The sequence below is a fragment of the Camelina sativa genome, chromosome 11 (assembly GCF_030686135.1).
Source record: "Camelina sativa cultivar CO46 ecotype springtype chromosome 11, ASM3068613v1".
Taxonomy (NCBI): Eukaryota; Viridiplantae; Streptophyta; class Magnoliopsida; order Brassicales; family Brassicaceae; genus Camelina; species Camelina sativa.
Window position 1 is genome coordinate 48270661 of NC_141890.1, and position 15886 is coordinate 48286546.

A 15886-nucleotide genomic window follows, 5' to 3' on the forward strand; every position below is an offset into this window, starting at 1 on the left:
AAACCATCATTTTCATGGGTATGTGGAATCAAGTTGATCGATTCATTACTATCAAATATCAATCATGTAACATAACTTCAAAAATAAAATTTTATCAAAAACTAATTTATGGCATAAATGGAACTACTTTATATAAAAAAAAATCTTTTAGTCCGAAGATCTAATTTGTATTTCACTAGGACTAGATAGCCATAAAAAAAAAAGATTAAGGGGATAGAGTAGGTCTGGGCATAAAATCCGAATCCAAAAATCCGAATCCAAAAATCCGAACCGAATCCGAACCGAAAAAATCGGATAAAAACCGAACCGATATTGAGGAAATAACCGATCGGTTTTTGTTTTCATTACTTTTGAATATCGGATTAAATCTGATCCGAACCGATATCCAATAGATATCCGAATATAACTGATAATATAAGAAACAATTTTATAAAGATAGATATATACGTAACTATATACGATATACATGTATCGTAGATATAGATATACACACCTAACTATATACAATATGCACGAATCGTAGATATACTCCTATATCTATGTTATTGTTTACTTTGGTTTTTATTTTTTATTATTGACACGGTCTTATATCTCACTTTGGATATTAGTACGTCACACTTTTATGTATTAATATAATTTTATGTTAGTTTGAACTTTAAACTTGTTATTTGTTTCATTTCTATTTTTTTACATACTCGGTTAGTATAGTTTTTGGAGACAATCGTATTAAAAAGTATCCGAGTAAAACTTTATCCAATAAATTTGGTTTAATTTTGGTTATCAACAATATATATGAACCGATTCGAAATTTGAATTGTCCAAACCGAAACCGATCCGAATTTTTTAAATATCCTAATGAATGTTATAGCCAATATCCAAAAAATCTGAAATCTGAAATATCCGAACCGAATCCGATCCGATATCCGAATGCCCAGGCCTAAGATAGAGTGTCAAATTAGAAAGGTTAAGTCACAATTGAGATGATAAAAGAAGATAAAGGAGAAGTAAATAATTTCAAGAACAATGTAAGAGAAAACTAGATACACGTGGCACCTACAACACATTTGTTACCGTCACCAGCCTGTGACGAAGAAAAATAGAAAAAAGGAAACTTGAAAGGAAGACTTTCAAAATTCAAAGACGGCTTTTTTATTTTATATTTTCTTTGCTCTCCAGGGGGAAATTAAAAAAGGTGGAACCTCCTTCTTTTGTTCTCCTGGAGTGCGATCAATTCCCTTTTTTTTCTTCATCGTATCGCTGACTCTCTCTCGTCTTCGTCGTCGTTGATCGTATCGAGGAATTGGGGTTTTTTAGTTCGATTCAATTCATCAGATATCTCGATTTTTCTGGGGTTTTTCCAAAGGTTTGCTGATCGGTTTGCTTTTGTTCAGTTTGTTCTTTTGATTGATTTGATAATATAAAATTAGGGTTTATGTTCCTCCTATAAAGTTATCCCCTTTTGCAGTTAATAGACTTCCCTTAATGAAGAAACTCATTTCATCGTTGACGTTGAATTCGTTATTAAATCTGAGGTTTTACGGTTTTTTTAGTCTTCTATAGTAGAAAGATGAAATGGAGTCTACGATTTTTAGATCAATTATGAATTTGATTACACGGATGATGATAACGCTTATGAGTTGTTTTACTTTTTCAGAACCAAAAGAAGGTTTTTTTGGTATTGGAAAAAATGCCTTCTCTAATCTCACAACAATGGCAAGAGAAGACTAGTGGATTCTTTTCTTCATCAGGTTTGATTGTTACTAACCTCTTTCTTTTTGTGTGTGTGTGTGTGTTTGTGATGGGAAAGCTTACTATGGTTTTTACTGAATTAGGAACGAAGCTTAGGGAAGCCAGGCAATCAGCTGGTAGTTTTGTGGGGGAAGTCGCTAAGGATGCGAAAGTGAATGTTACTGATGTTGCTGAAAGAGTTGGGACGTTGTTTAAAAGCCGGTGGGCTATTCTTCAGCAGCCTGCAACTAGACATGCCGTGCAAGAACACCTCATAACAGCTGCTGCCACAACCGGGACTTTGGTCAGGAAGGGTATAACTGAGACTAAGGAAAAGGTTTCTGTTGGAAAGATTAAAGTGGAAGAGGTATAGCTTCTCAAATTTACTCTGACAACAAGAATGTATTTTTAGTTTTATTTTCTAACTTCTAACAGCTTAATTCTCTGATCTTTGTTTTCTCTTTAGGCGGCCAAAAAGACTGCGCAAAAGAGCAAGACCATTTTGACGGATATAGAAAGGTGGCAGAAGGTATTTGAGTCTGAAATGTGATTGTATGCTGTTGATCTGAGTTTGTTCTCTAATATCTGTTCTTTATAATCTGCAGGGAGTTGCCAGCTCAGATGGTAAGATAATGCTGACCATTGCGATTTATGAGATTAAACGGTTTATGAACCTTGGTTAATCGGAAATTTTATGGTCTATGGTCTCCGATTTATCCTTTTTCTTGAGATAGCTATTACTGATTAAGATTCACTCGGCTTGTTGGAAAATAGGGTAACACTATATGATTTTTTTTTTTTTTGCGCTCAGTGTTTGGTGTTGCGATTGAAAACACTGTCCAGCGGCAGGAGTCAAGCAGGCCTATTCCATTTATACTGACTAAATGCGCAGATTATCTCATACTAACAGGTAATAACGTTTTGACCAATCACGCCTAAGGCTTTTATTATAGCTCATCATACCTTCTCACATCAATTTATCAATGTGGTATATTTTTCAGGACTTAATTCACCGAGCTTGTTCAAAGCCGAAGGAGACAAAAAGTTGATTCATCAATTGGTTTCTACGTACAATCAAGGTAACCAACATTCCAACAACTTTTCTTTTCGACACTCATGGCTCAGGGAGAAATTGTAATTTAGTTTAATCACTTGTTTGGCAGATCCTAGAGCGTCAATACCTGAGGGTGTGAATCCAGTTGATGTCGCTGCACTCATGAAGTACTATCTGGCTAGCCTTCCGACACCACTAACTACTTTTGAGCTTTATAATGAAATCAAAGATGCAAGGTCAAGCGTACACAGAATGAGAAAGTCCCTCCAAAAGCTTTCCAATGCGAACTATAATACATTGGAGTTCATAACAGCGCTATTGCTTCGTGTAAGCCAGAAATCACTACTTAACAAGGTAAGAATTTCTATTATCTATAGTCATATAAAATAGTAATAAATTAACACTAATATCTGATTCTAGATCCTCAAAATCTTCCAATATTCAGGAATCAAATACGTAATCTAAATATTGAGAAATCATTTGTTTGCATTTTGTCAGATGGATTCGCACAGCCTAGCTATGGAGATGGCTCCTGTGATCATGTGGCGGGAAGACAACTGGCCTGAATCGTATCGGGAATACTGGAGACGCCCGTCGAGGAGTCCTAAGAAAAGTAACGACTTTGAAACTGCTACTCCATGGGACTTGCTCTCAGGTAAACACAAAATTCTTATACGTTTATCATTTGAATTAAAGTTCTATTATGGTCATTGATATATTTCATGGTTGTTGACAGACGAAGGAGAAGGTCTAGATGCATCTTCATCAATCTCTCTAGATGATATCGTTCAAGTTGATTTTGGGGCTGTCGAGGTTGTGCAGTGCCTAATTGAACATCACAATGCGATTTTCACGGATGCAGACGAGACTATATGGAGGTGAAAACAAAAAAAGGGTTTAATAAACCAGTCTTTCTCTCAAGTCGCCAGTTCCTTTCATGATTCCACAATTTTCGAACTGAACCAGAAGAAGATAACCGTTACAAGAACATATGCATTTTGATCTGGCTGATGATTGATTGACTAGTGATTTCAGTAAATAAGCTTTCGTTTCACATTGGCTATTCTGTAACAAGTTTTAGACTTTAGAAACTGATGATTTGAAAAGATAAGTTTTTCTTATAAGAAATCAAGAATTCGGATTGTTTCCTTATCATAGAAAGCAACCACCGGACTTGGCTGAAAGTTTGACGCTTAAGCTCCAATTAGCTAAACCGCTGGTTAACAAATCGGTTAGTTAAAATCCAAATGAAACCAAACCGATTAAACCGAACATGTTGACTCATGAGTAGACGACCAAATGGACCTCTAGAGTCAAAACGTAGCAGACATTGTCGTTTCTGTAGCTTCTTGAGCTCACAGAGAGTCACAGCCATGGCGAGAAGCGATCCTTTGACTTTGGTCTGTACTCTTCTTCTGTTACTGCCTCCACTAACGGTAAGCGCTATCTGAAAATCTCAAGCCGGAACTGGGATAGAAAAATCGGATCTTTGATCTCTTTTAAGACTTGGGTGGATCCGTATATTGGGTTTTCTACTTCTTGGTGGAGATATATCTCTGATTTCTAGTTTCGGACGTTAGATTTTGCTAAATTTGAGTGCTTTTTGCTAAATCGAATCACTTGCTGTTTGTTTGTATGCTGGACTTTGTTATACATATTGAATTAATTTTTGGGTACTACTGAATACTGATCAATGTTTCATTCAATGCCTAAATCATCAGAATCCGTATTAAACTTTGTTTATAGACTTGGAAATGTCTCGTATAACAAACTGGGTTTATCTATGAATGGTTGGTTTCAGGTAGCTGAAGCGGAATTGGTGAGATCTGACAAGTTTCCTGTAGTGGTGAGTACTTGGCCTTTTCTTGAAGCTGTTAGAGCCGCTTGAAGAGCAGTTGATAATGGGAGCTCTGCAGTAGAAGCTGTTGTGGAAGGTTGTTCTGCTTGTGCGGAACTTCGCTGTGACGGTACAGGTTTGGGGGCTATCATCTTGGTGCTATCTTTTGAATTTACTTCTCTAATGTTTCTCTGTGAAAGTGAAAATTCTCTTTGTTGGTATTATTAGTTGGGCCTGGTGGAAGTCCAAATGAGAATGGTGAGACCATGATTGATGCTTTAGTCATGGATGGGGTAATGGAATTCATCGGTATCTCGCTATATAAGTCCCATTCGCATCAAGATCTTGAAGAATGACTCACAAAACATTTTTGGGTTATGCTAAGGACATTCATAGGTGACTATGGAGGTTGGAGCTGTTGCTGCAATGCGGTATGTTAAAGACGGTATTAGAGCTGCAAATCTAGTGATGAAGTACTCTCAACACACGCTGCTGGCTGGAGAAGGAGCATCAGCCTTTGCAATCTCCATGGGTCTTCCTGGACCCATGAACCTAAGCTCCCCTGAATCCGTAAAGAAGTGGTCGGACTGGAAAGAGAATCGATGTCAGCCCAATTTCAGGAAGAACGTAGTCCCTGATAATGACTGTGGACCGTACAAGCCAAACAATGGTGCTATGACTGTTTCTGGAGAAAAACGCGCTGAATCTTGCGAGATGGGAAAGATTGAGTATAGACCTCCTCTTGTTGGTCCTCACAATCACGATACCATATCGATGGCTGTCATTGACAAAGTAAGATGAGTTCAGTTACATTCTCTATACATTTCTGTTCCCATGATGAGAAAATCTGAGTGTAGTCTTCTAATAGATGGGACATATAGCTGTTGGGACATCGACCAATGGAGCCACATTCAAGATTCCTGGAAGGTAATGCTGTTTAAATCTACCATTGTCTCTGACCTAAACCAACCCTATCTATCTCATAAGCCTCCTAATTGTTCGAAATGTTTAAAGAATATGCTCAAAATGGATTTCATGTGTTATCAATATAGGTTACTTAATCCTTATATAATGTAAAGATTCGACGGAAAACTTGAAGCCTTGATTGTTAAACACAGGGTTGGTGATGGGCCTATTGTCGGTTCATCAGCCTATGCTGATGATGAAGTAGGTGGATGTGGTGCAACTGGAGATGGTGACACCATGATGCGCTTCCTCCCTTGGTAAACTACCCAATCTCCTTGAACAAAAGAACACTTTTGTTTTTTGTTCCTATCTTTAATGCAATCTATTGACCAAGATAGGTTTCTCTAGGTGAAGGTCACTAATGAATCGTGTCTAATTCTTGTGGCTCTAAAGTTGAATCTTGAGTGTGTATGTAAATGAAAGGGTTATTATGTTTTCTCATGTGTTAAATCGAGCTTACTATGATTCTTATTCTTCCTTGTTGAGGTTTTAGTTACCAAGTCGTGGAGAGTATGAGACAAGGAATGAAACCAGAAGAAGCTGCTAAAGACGCAATCTCGAGAATCACAAGGAAGTTTCCAGATTTCGTGGGAGCCGTAGTGGCTGTTGACAAGAACGGTTCTCACGCAGGAGCTTGCCATGGCTGGACGTTTCAGTACTCAGTCCAGAACCCTGACATGGACGATGTTCAAGTCTTCACAGTGCTGCCATGAAACCGGTAAATTGTATCTACTATACTACTAATTCTTATGAAACTGTGTTTCCTGCAATTTGGTTATGGATCATAATAGGATAGAAAGGTTGATAAAAAACTCATTGTAGTTTGTAAATAAAGAAACGGCACGACGTTCACGTATGGAAATACCGAATGGCAAGCTTGTTTGGAGTATCCCGAAGTATTCTTTTGCTTTTACTAAAGAAAAAAAAACATAGGAAACTCTGTTCTGGGATCTGTCTGAATTGATCAGACAAGAGACTAAGGAAATATGTTTTTTTTCAGTAAACAACAAAACATATGAACAATAGTTGACTTTCTCTGTAATTTCATTGATTACACGAGCGCATAAATAAAATAGGAGAATTCCTAGGTATATCCTTTTCGATTCTATATCGAGTTGTTGCAATTATTTTTAATTGTATGTTAGTATAATGTTTGTATTATTTAGTAAAAAAAAAAAAAAAGAGAGAAGACGTGACAAAAACTGAGGAGAATGTCATGTAGGCAACTAAATCCTAAGATTGACAATTTGACATCTTATCATTTTTTGAAGCTTGATCATATTCCCCTTATCTAATCCATAAACTCAAACTAAATAAAAAGTGTAGGTTCTAAATTTCAATTATTTTGAGAAACCATTGTTTTAGTCATTTTTCTTTTTGATGTATTCGAAGTTTTTTTTTTCTTTTTAATATCTATGTTTTTAAAAGGTTTATTGTAGCTTATTTCTCCCGATATCTCGACATATTCTTTTTCTTTTAATTTAATTTTTCTTAAGACTTTATTGTTTGAATATTTTATATGTTTGACTTTGTTTATTTTAATACAAAAACTGCAACCCGAGGGATATACCAACGTAAAAGCGAATATAACGATTTTGATATAGTAAGCTATTTCATTAATTAAATTCCAAAGAAAATTAAAAGAGAGAAAATGTCTTGTATTATGTTTGAATGTATGAAGAAAAATAATTGTAAAAAAATGGATTAATTACTGAGCTGACTATATAACAGTATAAATGGGGGATTGTGGCGGCAACAACGTGCTTGCTTGTGTCCTAATCCTTCCTTCTCCGTCAATAATTTCTTCTTAAGAAAATGTCCTAAGATCACCAGACTTATAGGGTTCTTTCTTCGTTCTCTGTTTCAACAGAACTAGAGGGTAAGCTCTGTTCTGCCTGAATCTCCATTGCTCAACTCGCCTGCAAAGTAAACACTGTTTTTAATAGTTTCAGGGTTAAACAATGGAAGAGAAAAAAGTAGCAAGAGCGTTGAGCGAACACTTGTCTCTACCTCCTCCACCATCTCCTGTTGTAGCGGTAGCCATTAATGGAAAGAAGAAGAGCAAATACGTTGCATTTTGGGCCCTTGAGAAGTTCGTACCCGAAGGCTTCTCTGATTTCAAATTGCTCTATGTTCGTCCTCCTGTCACTTACATCCCTACCCCAAGTAAGTATTGACTTAAAAGATTCAGAATCTTATGATTTATGCAAAAGATCAATGATTTGTGTACAAAGATTGAGTCTTTCTTATTTTGGGTATGGTTCGATTTCAGTGGGGAACGCGATATCTGTGTCAGAGCTTAGAGACGATGTAGTATCAGCTTACAGGCAAGAAGTGGATTGGCACACAAACGAGATGCTACGTCCATACAAGAAAATGTTCGAAAGGAGAAAGGTATGGTTCTGTCTCAAGAATTAAATCCAAAACTCTCTTTACATTGTTCTGTTTTCCCAAAATCTGAAAAAATGGAACAAAAAAAAAAAAGGTGCATGTAGAGATTTTGGTGCTGGAATCACACGAGCCTGTAGCTGCGATAGCAGAAGAGATCGCTGGAACAGGAGTCACCAAACTGGTAATAGGAATGTCTCTTCGCGGATTCTTCTCAAGAAAGATCGATATGTCATCTATGATAGCAACAGCTGTCCCGAGGTTCTGCACAGTCTATGTGGTCTCTAAGGGTAAACTAGCTTCCGTGCGTCCTTCTGATTCAGACGCTAGCGGAAGCATACGATTCGAAAGAACCGAGAGAAGCAGTTCTACGAGTGGCTCCACTGATAGTCCTAGACTCCCTTCTGGTAAGTGGTGACATCAATTAAATTGAAATTAAGTCTTTAAAACTGTCAGTTATCTGATTTTGGTAGAAAACTCGAAAACAACAGAGTACCAAGACTTCCTCTCGTTTGTTTCGGAAGCGCAATCCCGAGTCTCTCCGTTTTTTCCTGCTCCAAAACACTCAATGAGCACCAGCGTGGTGGTTCAGATGGAGACGAGTTCTAGCGAGAATGACCAAGAGGAAGTATCTAGAGGGAGAGGGATGGAGATTGTACAAAGCGGTAATGAAGGGAAGAAGAATAAGGATGAGAGCTTTAGTGCCTCGTTCCCAATGGGAACAGATGCGTATCACGCTATGAGCTGGGCTTCTAAATGGAGAGATCACGAGGATCGGAGAGAGATCATGAGTTCGTCTTCGAGCAACAACCACGAGCTAGCTAATATGGATTGGGGTGCAGTGGTTCCTGAGAACTATTCTTTTGTTTCTCATTGTGCCTCTAACATGTCTGATGGACTCCTCAGTGTCCATTCCGTGACTGATAACCAGGTAAACTGATTTGTCTTCTTTCTTGATTCTGTCTCTGGTGTCAAGAATTGAGAGTCAGAGTCTAGAGTCACCATATTGTTTAGCTGAATCAGAGTCTTGATCTTTGATTCTGTATCTCTAGAGAGGCAGAACATGTTTTGGTTCGTAACTGAATCTGGATCTGATTGTGTAGGTAAATCTGAGCTTTGAGATTGAGAAGCTGAGAGCTGAGCTGAAACATGTTCAGGAGATGTATGCAATGGCTCAAACCGAGACTGTGGATGCTTCGAATAAGGTTTTATTCAAGTTCTTGAGCCACATATATACCTTGGCGTTTTTTGCTTTTTGTTAAGATTTTTGTGTTCTTGATTTGATTGCAGCTAACTGAGCTAAACCAGCGGCGGTTTATGGAATCCGAGAAGCTTGTGGAGCTGAAGGAAATGGAAGAAGTAGCGAAAGATACCGCTTCAAAGGAGAAGCAAAGGTACGAAGAGGCGATGAAGGAAGCGGAGAAGGTTAAAGAACTCATGATGAAAGAGGCTTTACATAGAAGAGAAGCTGAGATCAAAGCAGAGCGTGACGCTAGAGAGAAAGATAAGCTCCAGGCTTCTCTCGTCTCTCCCGGGATCCAATACCAACATTATACCTGGGAGGAAATCGCAGCTGCGACTTCTGACTTCGCAGAAAATCTCAAGATTGGAATCGGAGCCTATGGAACCGTATACAAATGTAATCTGCATCACACGACAGGCGCTGTTAAGGTCCTTCACGCTGGAGAAACTCAGCTCTCTAAACAGTTTGATCAAGAGGTTAGAAGATCTGTATATATTATTGACCAAACATCTATAGGATGAAGCCAATGTTGTCATAATGTTTGGTGTTTCTCTTTTGACAGCTTGAGATCTTGAGCAAAATCCGACATCCTCACCTAGTCCTCCTCCTCGGGGCTTGTCCCGAACGAGGCTGTCTCGTCTACGAGTACATGGACAACGGAAGCTTAGATGACCGGTTGATGCTAGTGAACGACACTCCTCCAATCCCTTGGTTCGAGCGTTTCAGGATCGCTTTGGAAGTAGCTTCCGCGCTCGTCTTCCTCCACAAATCCAAGCCTAGACCCATCATTCACCGCGACCTCAAACCAGGAAACATATTGCTTGACCACAACTTCGTCAGCAAACTCGGAGACGTTGGTCTCTCCACAATGGTTAACCAAGACGACGCAGCTTCTAAACTAACCGTCTTCAAGAAAACAAGTCCCGTGGGAACGCTCTGTTACATCGACCCTGAGTATCAGCGGACCGGGATTATCTCACCTAAATCAGATGTGTACTCTCTAGGAGTTGTGATTTTACAGCTGATAACGGCGAAACCGGCTATAGCGATTACTCATATGGTGGAAGAAGCGATTGGGGACGATGCTGAGTTTATGGCACTGTTGGATGTAAAAGCTGGGACTTGGCCTATTAGTGAGACTCGTGAGTTAGCTGCTTTGGGACTGTGTTGTACGGAACTGAGACGCAGAGACAGACCGGATCTTAAAGATCAGATCATCCCAGCTTTGGAGCGGCTTAGGAAAGTCGTCGAAAAAGCTCAAAACTCTCTCTCGAGGACTCTGTCTGGTCCTCCATCTCACTTCATTTGTCCACTCATCAAGGTAATAATAAACCCTAAAACCGTGACTAATTACTTGCAACACAAGAAATCTCTTTTCTGATTTTAACCTAATTTTGTGGTGTTGGAAACAGGGAGTGATGAACGAGCCGTGCGTGGCTGCGGATGGGTACACGTACGATAGGGAAGCTATAGAGGAATGGCTGAGAGTGAAAGATACGTCGCCGGTAACGAACCTTCCATTGCCTAACAAGAACCTTCTTGCTAATTACACACTTTACTCAGCAATCATGGAGTGGAAATCTAATAAACTATAGTGAGAAAGAGACTCAACAAATAAGTACGATGGATTCGTTTAATGTGTTACTACTCTAATCTTGTTTTGTGTTTCTCTCTGTTCCGGGGATTTATCTTTTGTGTGATGAGATTACAAGATTACAACAATATATAGAGAGAGAAAAAAAGTATATTTGATTTAGTTTTCTTGTGTTCTGGAATCTGTCTCATGTTTCTAAATTCTATATATTTCTAATTTTATGTTAAGCTAAAACAAATGTTGATGTAGAATGAACTGAATTCGAATTATTAACATGATATTGACAGTATGTAAAACCATTAAACTACAAATTTCAGTCAACAAAATAAACTCGTTCCACTCCAAATAGAATTTTGGACGGGAAAACGGTCAAAATATACCCCAACAATTTTTCGTTAGCTTTTTCATACCCTAACTTTGATACTCTGCAAATTGCAGCCCCAACTCAAAATTAATTCAAATTTTCTATCTAAACTCCATCAAATTTTTTTGTTTCGACATCCGTCCAAACGGTGTTAAGCGAAAGATTAACGGTTGATTAGTCAGCTTTGACGTGGCAGTTTGGCTTGACAAAACGACGTCGTTTTGTCATTTTGACGTGTGTTGAGCTCTGAAACAAAATGATGTCGTCTTACAATTTAGGGATTAAAATTCGATTTCTTCCCCAAATCGATTTTAGGGTTCATATCGTTTGCTAGAAAAAAAAAAGAGAGAGTGATTCAGTGTAGAGATGGGTGAGAGTGAGTCTCGTAAAACATAGATTTGTGGGTTGTACTCGAAGGAATCAAATTATCGTTTTAGTTTGGAGTGTGTTGGGTTTGTGTTCTGTGGATTTCAAGAGTGAAAGGTTTCGTGTGTTGGCTCGTAGGGTTCGTGTCTGCTCGCATCGAATCGAGAGCGTGGTGTTTCTGTTGGGTCGATGTCGAAGGTCCAAATTCGGGTAATTGAGAAGACAATATGAGGTAATGATTTGATTTTTGTTTCAATTTCGTGTCCAATTTAGTTTTTTGGGTTCAATTTCTGTCAAACTTTTCGGGACCGTACATTGCAATTGAATTGTTGGTTTTTTATGCCGTGTGTTGTGTTAGTGGTATTGAAGTAACATTCACTGTTTACTATGGTGGATATTGGACATCAAATGATGAGGACGATGCTTATATTGGTGGTGAGATGTCAACATTTGATTGTAAGGTTGAAGATTTTTATACGCAGATGGGAAATACCTTCGGTGAGGCTTTCTATGGGAAACGGTTGTGGTATTGTTTTCCTTTTGAAGATAGTAAGGATCGGAAGGAATTAAGTGCTAGTAGTTACGGAAAAATGTGTGATGGGGCTCGATGGATTAAAGTTGTTAACGTGTTTGTATCTGAAAGAACAGAAGAACATGAAAGGGATGCAGATCCGTGTGAGGAGGAAGTGAGAGTTGAAAGGAATGTGGGTCCTTTTGTTGATGAGGATGAAGATGAAGAGTTTGACTACCATAATACTCCTCCTAACTCTGAAGGTGAAGGTGATGAGGAGAGGCATGTGAGATGCAAGCCAGGAAGTGGTCAGTTGAAAATGTGTCAGGTTTTTGAAAGCTTGGATGAGTTCAAGGATGCTTTGGTAGATTATGCATTGAAAAGTGGGAATAATATTAAGTAAAGCCGATGGGGAAAGGAAAAGTGTGAAGCAGTGTGTGGTGTAAAGGAGAGTGAGATCCCTTGTGAATGGAGGATCTACTGCTCCTATGAAGAGTGTATTGGAAAGTACAAGGTGAAATCGTTTGAGTATGAACACGTTTGCACTCCTGATGGATATTGCAAGATCTTGAAATCAAGAGTACTTGCAAAGATGTTTCTGGATGATATTAGGACTGATCCTGACTTTAAATCGAGGGCAATGGAAGAGGCAGTGATGAAGAACTACAATCTGATTGTCTCAAGAGACAAGTGTAGAAAAGGGAAGAATAAGACATTAGATATCATCAAGAAGGAGCATGAGGAGCAGTTCTTTAGGCTCAAAGACTACCGAATTGAGCTGATACGGTAAGTTTCAAAAATTTGATTAAAAATTTGATTTTTTTTACTACTTATTTGACTAATTATTTGACTAATCATTTTGATTTAATAGGTCAAATCCTGGATCAACTGTGGAGTTAAACACAGTTTTTGATGATGAAGGATCAGAAAATTTTCACAGATTCTATGTGTGTTTCGCAAATCTCGCAAAGCAGTGGACCACATGGTATCGTCCTATCTTTGGACTAGATGGATGCTTTCTTAAAAGCACTCTTAAAGGATAATTACTAGCAGCTGTTGGGAGAGATGCAAACAATGGAATGTATCCATTTGCTTGGGCTATTGTGAATGTAGAGAATAAAGATAATTGGGCTTGGTTTATAAGAAACATTAAGGCAAACAGTGAAAATATTGGGGATGGTCAAGGTTTTACAGTTATATCTGATAGGCAAAAGGTGAGTTTTACCAATAACTTGTGCTTGTTTGATTGTATAGAGTTTGTTAAATAACTTATGCTTGTTTGGTTGTATAGGGTTTGTTGAACGTTGTAGAGAGAGAGTTGCCTAAGGTTGAGCACAGGATGTGTGCAAGGCACATTTATGGGAATCTTAAAAAGTAGTTCCCATGTCAAAGCGAGATGAAAGGGTTGTTCTGGAGAGTTGCTGAGAGTTACATATTGTCGGAGTATGAGGCTAATCTGGAAAGGGTGAAAGCTTATGATATGCGGTTGTATGATGCAATAATGCAGAGGAATCCACAGAATTGCAGTCTTGCCTTCTGCAAACCCACAACATCGTGTGTAGATGTGCACAACAACTTGTCAGAATTATTCAACAATGCAATTGATCCCTCAAGGTATTTTCCAATGGTTGAAATGTTGGAGATCATCCGGCGGAGAACAATGCAGCGTATAGAGTTGAGGATGAAAAAAGCATGTCTCCACAGAGGTAGGTTCACAAAGAGAGCGGCAACATTCATAGCTGAGGAGCAGGAAAGTCTTAAATACACCAAGTACGTTTCAGGGTCCGCACAAAGTAGGTGTGAAGTTCTTGATTGTGGAAAATCTGTCAGCCTACATATGGGAATGCATACTTGTGCTTGTCGGAAATGGGAGATGAGTGGACTCCCATGTCGTCATGCACTACGAGTCATTGCCGAGAAGAAGCTTAATCATGAGGATTACTAATCTGAATGGTATTCAAATGCAAAGCAGAAACTTATTTATTCTTCCAACATAGAACCAGTTAATGGTCTGCGGTTTTGGAGGAACTCTGGCGATGTAATCAAACCACCTGCTCATTTGGTTGAAGAAATTGAAAACATGAAAAGAAGAAAACCGAAGCCAAAGAGGAAGAAGCCCAGACATGAATCTCCAACAAAGAAAGCTTCAAGAAAGGGAAGAATTATGCATTGTGGAAGATGTGGAGAAGCGGGTCACAATATAACAAAGTGTAAGAATATGGTTCTGGAGATGCATAGGCCAAAAAAGAAGACTCCAAGAGAAGATGGAGGTGAGTCACAAGCATCTCAGTCACAAGGACCATCTCAGTCACAAGGACCAATCCAACCTACTCAATAGTTTATCAGGTTTATCTCCTCTCTTAAAGCTTACTTTGATGGAGTTTAGTTAAATCGTTTCTGACTTCAACTACTGTTTTTTGAAGGATTTGTTGTTTTGGTATATGGATTGGAAGTTTTAGGAGGAGCAGTTTTTTGGAGGTTTTTGGAGGAGCTGTGATGATTTGGTGGTTTTTGAAGCATTGAGGATGCGGCTATAAGTTTTAGTTTTCAAGTTTTTAGGATATTGTTGATCTTTTTAAATGGATGTTGAAAAAGTTTCTCAATGTGAACAAGTTTTTGAACAAGTTTCTCAATGTGAACAAGTTTTTTCCAATTACTTCTTCTTCTACATTACAACTAGTTCTTCCTTCTTACATAACACATCAACAACCCCTTATAACTTACATACTCCACTACTCAAAACAGAAACATGTAAATGAACATCATCATCACAACACATCCGATCATATTCTTCAAGCTACGAAGCTCCATTTTGCACTCTGTTATCTCCTTTTCAATCACAACTTCACAAACACGAGTTTCCATTTGGAGGGTTCCAACCTCTGATTCACAAGCATTGACACTCTTTTGTAATGTGATAGAGTTTTCTTCCACATTATTCATTTTCAACTTCATATCCTCTATCTTTTCAACCATACACTCATCAGTCCACTTAAAAGTGTGATACCATCTACTCTGCAACAACTTAAAAGAAGCAAAGTAAAATCAAAACTTAAAACAAGTAAAGTGAAACAAAATTTTGTCAATTGACAATACCTCTTCATATCCTCTTGGACAGGAGTGAAACAGTCTTCGTGAGTTTTTGGCAGTCCTTGACGTACCCATTCTCACAGCTTCACCACATCTGCATCTCGTTGGGAATCCTCTTCCTTGATCACCCATCTCTACACTCAATCACTCTCTCTTTTTTTTTCTAGCAAACGATATGAACCCTAAAATCGATTTGGGGAAGAAATCGATTTTTAATCCCTAAATTGTAAGACGACATCGTTTTGTTTCAGCGCTTAACACACGCCAAAATGACAAAACGACATCGTTTTGTCAAGCCAAACTGCCACGTCAAAGCTGACTAATCAACCATTAATCTTTTGCTTAACACCGTTTGGACGGATGTCGAAACAGAAAAATTTGATGGAGTTTAGATAAAAAAATTTGAATTTATTTTGAGTTGAGGCTGCAATTTGCTGGATATCGAAGTTAAGATATGAAAAAGCTAACGAGAAATTGTTGGGGTATATTTTGGCAGTTTTCCCATTTTTGGACCATCCGTAAAAGATAGAACAACGCACCTACTACTCTCATGTCAAACACGTCCACTACTGAAGGGTCAATAAATTCACATTATCAAAATTAATAGTTAGAACTGTATTAATCAAACGCATAATTTTGTGTTTTCTTCTTAATAACATCCGCATCTCAGATAAGATAACTATCACCGGCTATTTCGTCCAACATTAAATGCTAATTGAATGCACATAATAAATGCTAAAAAGGT

General features: G+C 38.3%; 4 protein-coding genes and 1 pseudogene across 12 annotated transcripts; 4 read left to right on the forward strand and 1 right to left on the reverse strand.

Annotated features, from left to right (window-relative positions):
• Window positions 1-1121: 1121 nt before the first annotated feature.
• LOC104726743 (putative Rho GTPase-activating protein At5g61530) lies at window positions 1122-3910 on the forward strand. Its single transcript, XM_010445672.3, has 10 exons — window positions 1122-1363; window positions 1655-1748; window positions 1833-2095; window positions 2195-2257; window positions 2334-2352; window positions 2540-2638; window positions 2730-2807; window positions 2892-3136; window positions 3281-3437; window positions 3519-3910. Exons 2-10 carry the CDS (start codon window positions 1688-1690, stop codon window positions 3662-3664), a joined length of 1131 nt encoding a protein of 376 aa, XP_010443974.1. The 5' UTR covers window positions 1122-1363; window positions 1655-1687; the 3' UTR covers window positions 3665-3910.
• A 165-nt stretch (window positions 3911-4075) lies between these two features.
• On the forward strand, window positions 4076-7638 carry LOC104726742 (putative isoaspartyl peptidase/L-asparaginase 3). Of its 9 annotated transcripts, XM_087476642.1 has the most exons (8): window positions 4082-4218; window positions 4584-4755; window positions 4848-4912; window positions 5005-5411; window positions 5488-5546; window positions 5738-5842; window positions 6079-6303; window positions 6408-6474. In XM_087476642.1, exons 4-7 carry the CDS (start codon window positions 5022-5024, stop codon window positions 6296-6298), a joined length of 774 nt encoding a protein of 257 aa, XP_087332768.1. In that variant the 5' UTR covers window positions 4082-4218; window positions 4584-4755; window positions 4848-4912; window positions 5005-5021; the 3' UTR covers window positions 6299-6303; window positions 6408-6474. The 9 variants fall into 9 exon arrangements, 7 of the variants coding, with proteins under 7 accessions (XP_087332767.1, XP_087332766.1, XP_087332768.1 ...); XM_087476641.1 differs by having other exon boundaries at window positions 4076-4218; window positions 6079-6474; XM_087476640.1 differs by having other exon boundaries at window positions 4076-4218; window positions 5016-5411; window positions 6079-6474.
• On the forward strand, window positions 7547-10972 carry LOC104726741 (U-box domain-containing protein 52-like). The gene is made up of 8 exons (XM_010445671.2): window positions 7547-7751; window positions 7858-7979; window positions 8071-8380; window positions 8465-8904; window positions 9077-9178; window positions 9264-9692; window positions 9779-10537; window positions 10629-10972. Exons 1-8 carry the CDS (start codon window positions 7547-7549, stop codon window positions 10809-10811), a joined length of 2550 nt encoding a protein of 849 aa, XP_010443973.1. The 3' UTR covers window positions 10812-10972.
• Window positions 10973-11914: 942 nt separating this feature from the next.
• Window positions 11915-14389, forward strand: LOC109127450 (uncharacterized; annotated as a pseudogene).
• A 398-nt stretch (window positions 14390-14787) lies between these two features.
• LOC104729030 (uncharacterized protein At4g04775-like) lies at window positions 14788-15273 on the reverse strand. The gene is made up of 2 exons (XM_010447932.1): window positions 15148-15273; window positions 14788-15066 (listed from the first exon to the last, which is right to left on the reverse strand). The coding sequence occupies exons 1-2, from the start codon at window positions 15271-15273 to the stop codon at window positions 14788-14790; spliced, it is 405 nt and encodes a 134-aa protein (XP_010446234.1).
• Between the last annotated feature and the right edge of the window lie 613 nt (window positions 15274-15886).

Bases quoted from the DNA above. Each gene is read 5' to 3' on its own strand.
- LOC104726743 (XM_010445672.3), top strand. From the start codon at position 1,688: ATGCCTTCTCTAATCTCACAACAATGGCAAGAGAAGACTAGTGGATTC. The intron at 1,749-1,832 runs GTTTGATTGTTA...TTACTGAATTAG, and splicing joins TGGATTCTTTTCTTCATCAG to GAACGAAGCTTAGGGAAGCC. The intron at 3,137-3,280 runs GTAAGAATTTCT...GCATTTTGTCAG, and splicing joins AGAAATCACTACTTAACAAG to ATGGATTCGCACAGCCTAGC.
- LOC104726742 (XM_087476640.1), top strand. From the start codon at position 4,886: ATGATTGATGCTTTAGTCATGGATGGG. The intron at 5,412-5,487 runs GTAAGATGAGTT...GTCTTCTAATAG, and splicing joins CGATGGCTGTCATTGACAAA to ATGGGACATATAGCTGTTGG. The intron at 5,843-6,078 runs GTAAACTACCCA...TTGAGGTTTTAG, and splicing joins ATGATGCGCTTCCTCCCTTG to TTACCAAGTCGTGGAGAGTA.
- LOC104726741 (XM_010445671.2), top strand. From the start codon at position 7,547: ATGGAAGAGAAAAAAGTAGCAAGAGCGTTGAGCGAACACTTGTCTCTA. The intron at 7,752-7,857 runs GTAAGTATTGAC...GTTCGATTTCAG, and splicing joins CACTTACATCCCTACCCCAA to TGGGGAACGCGATATCTGTG. The intron at 9,693-9,778 runs GTTAGAAGATCT...CTCTTTTGACAG, and splicing joins CTAAACAGTTTGATCAAGAG to CTTGAGATCTTGAGCAAAAT.
- LOC104729030 (XM_010447932.1), bottom strand. From the start codon at position 15,273: ATGGGTGATCAAGGAAGAGGATTCCCAACGAGATGCAGATGTGGTGAA. The intron at 15,067-15,147 runs GTATTGTCAATT...AAGTTGTTGCAG, and splicing joins GTCCAAGAGGATATGAAGAG to AGTAGATGGTATCACACTTT.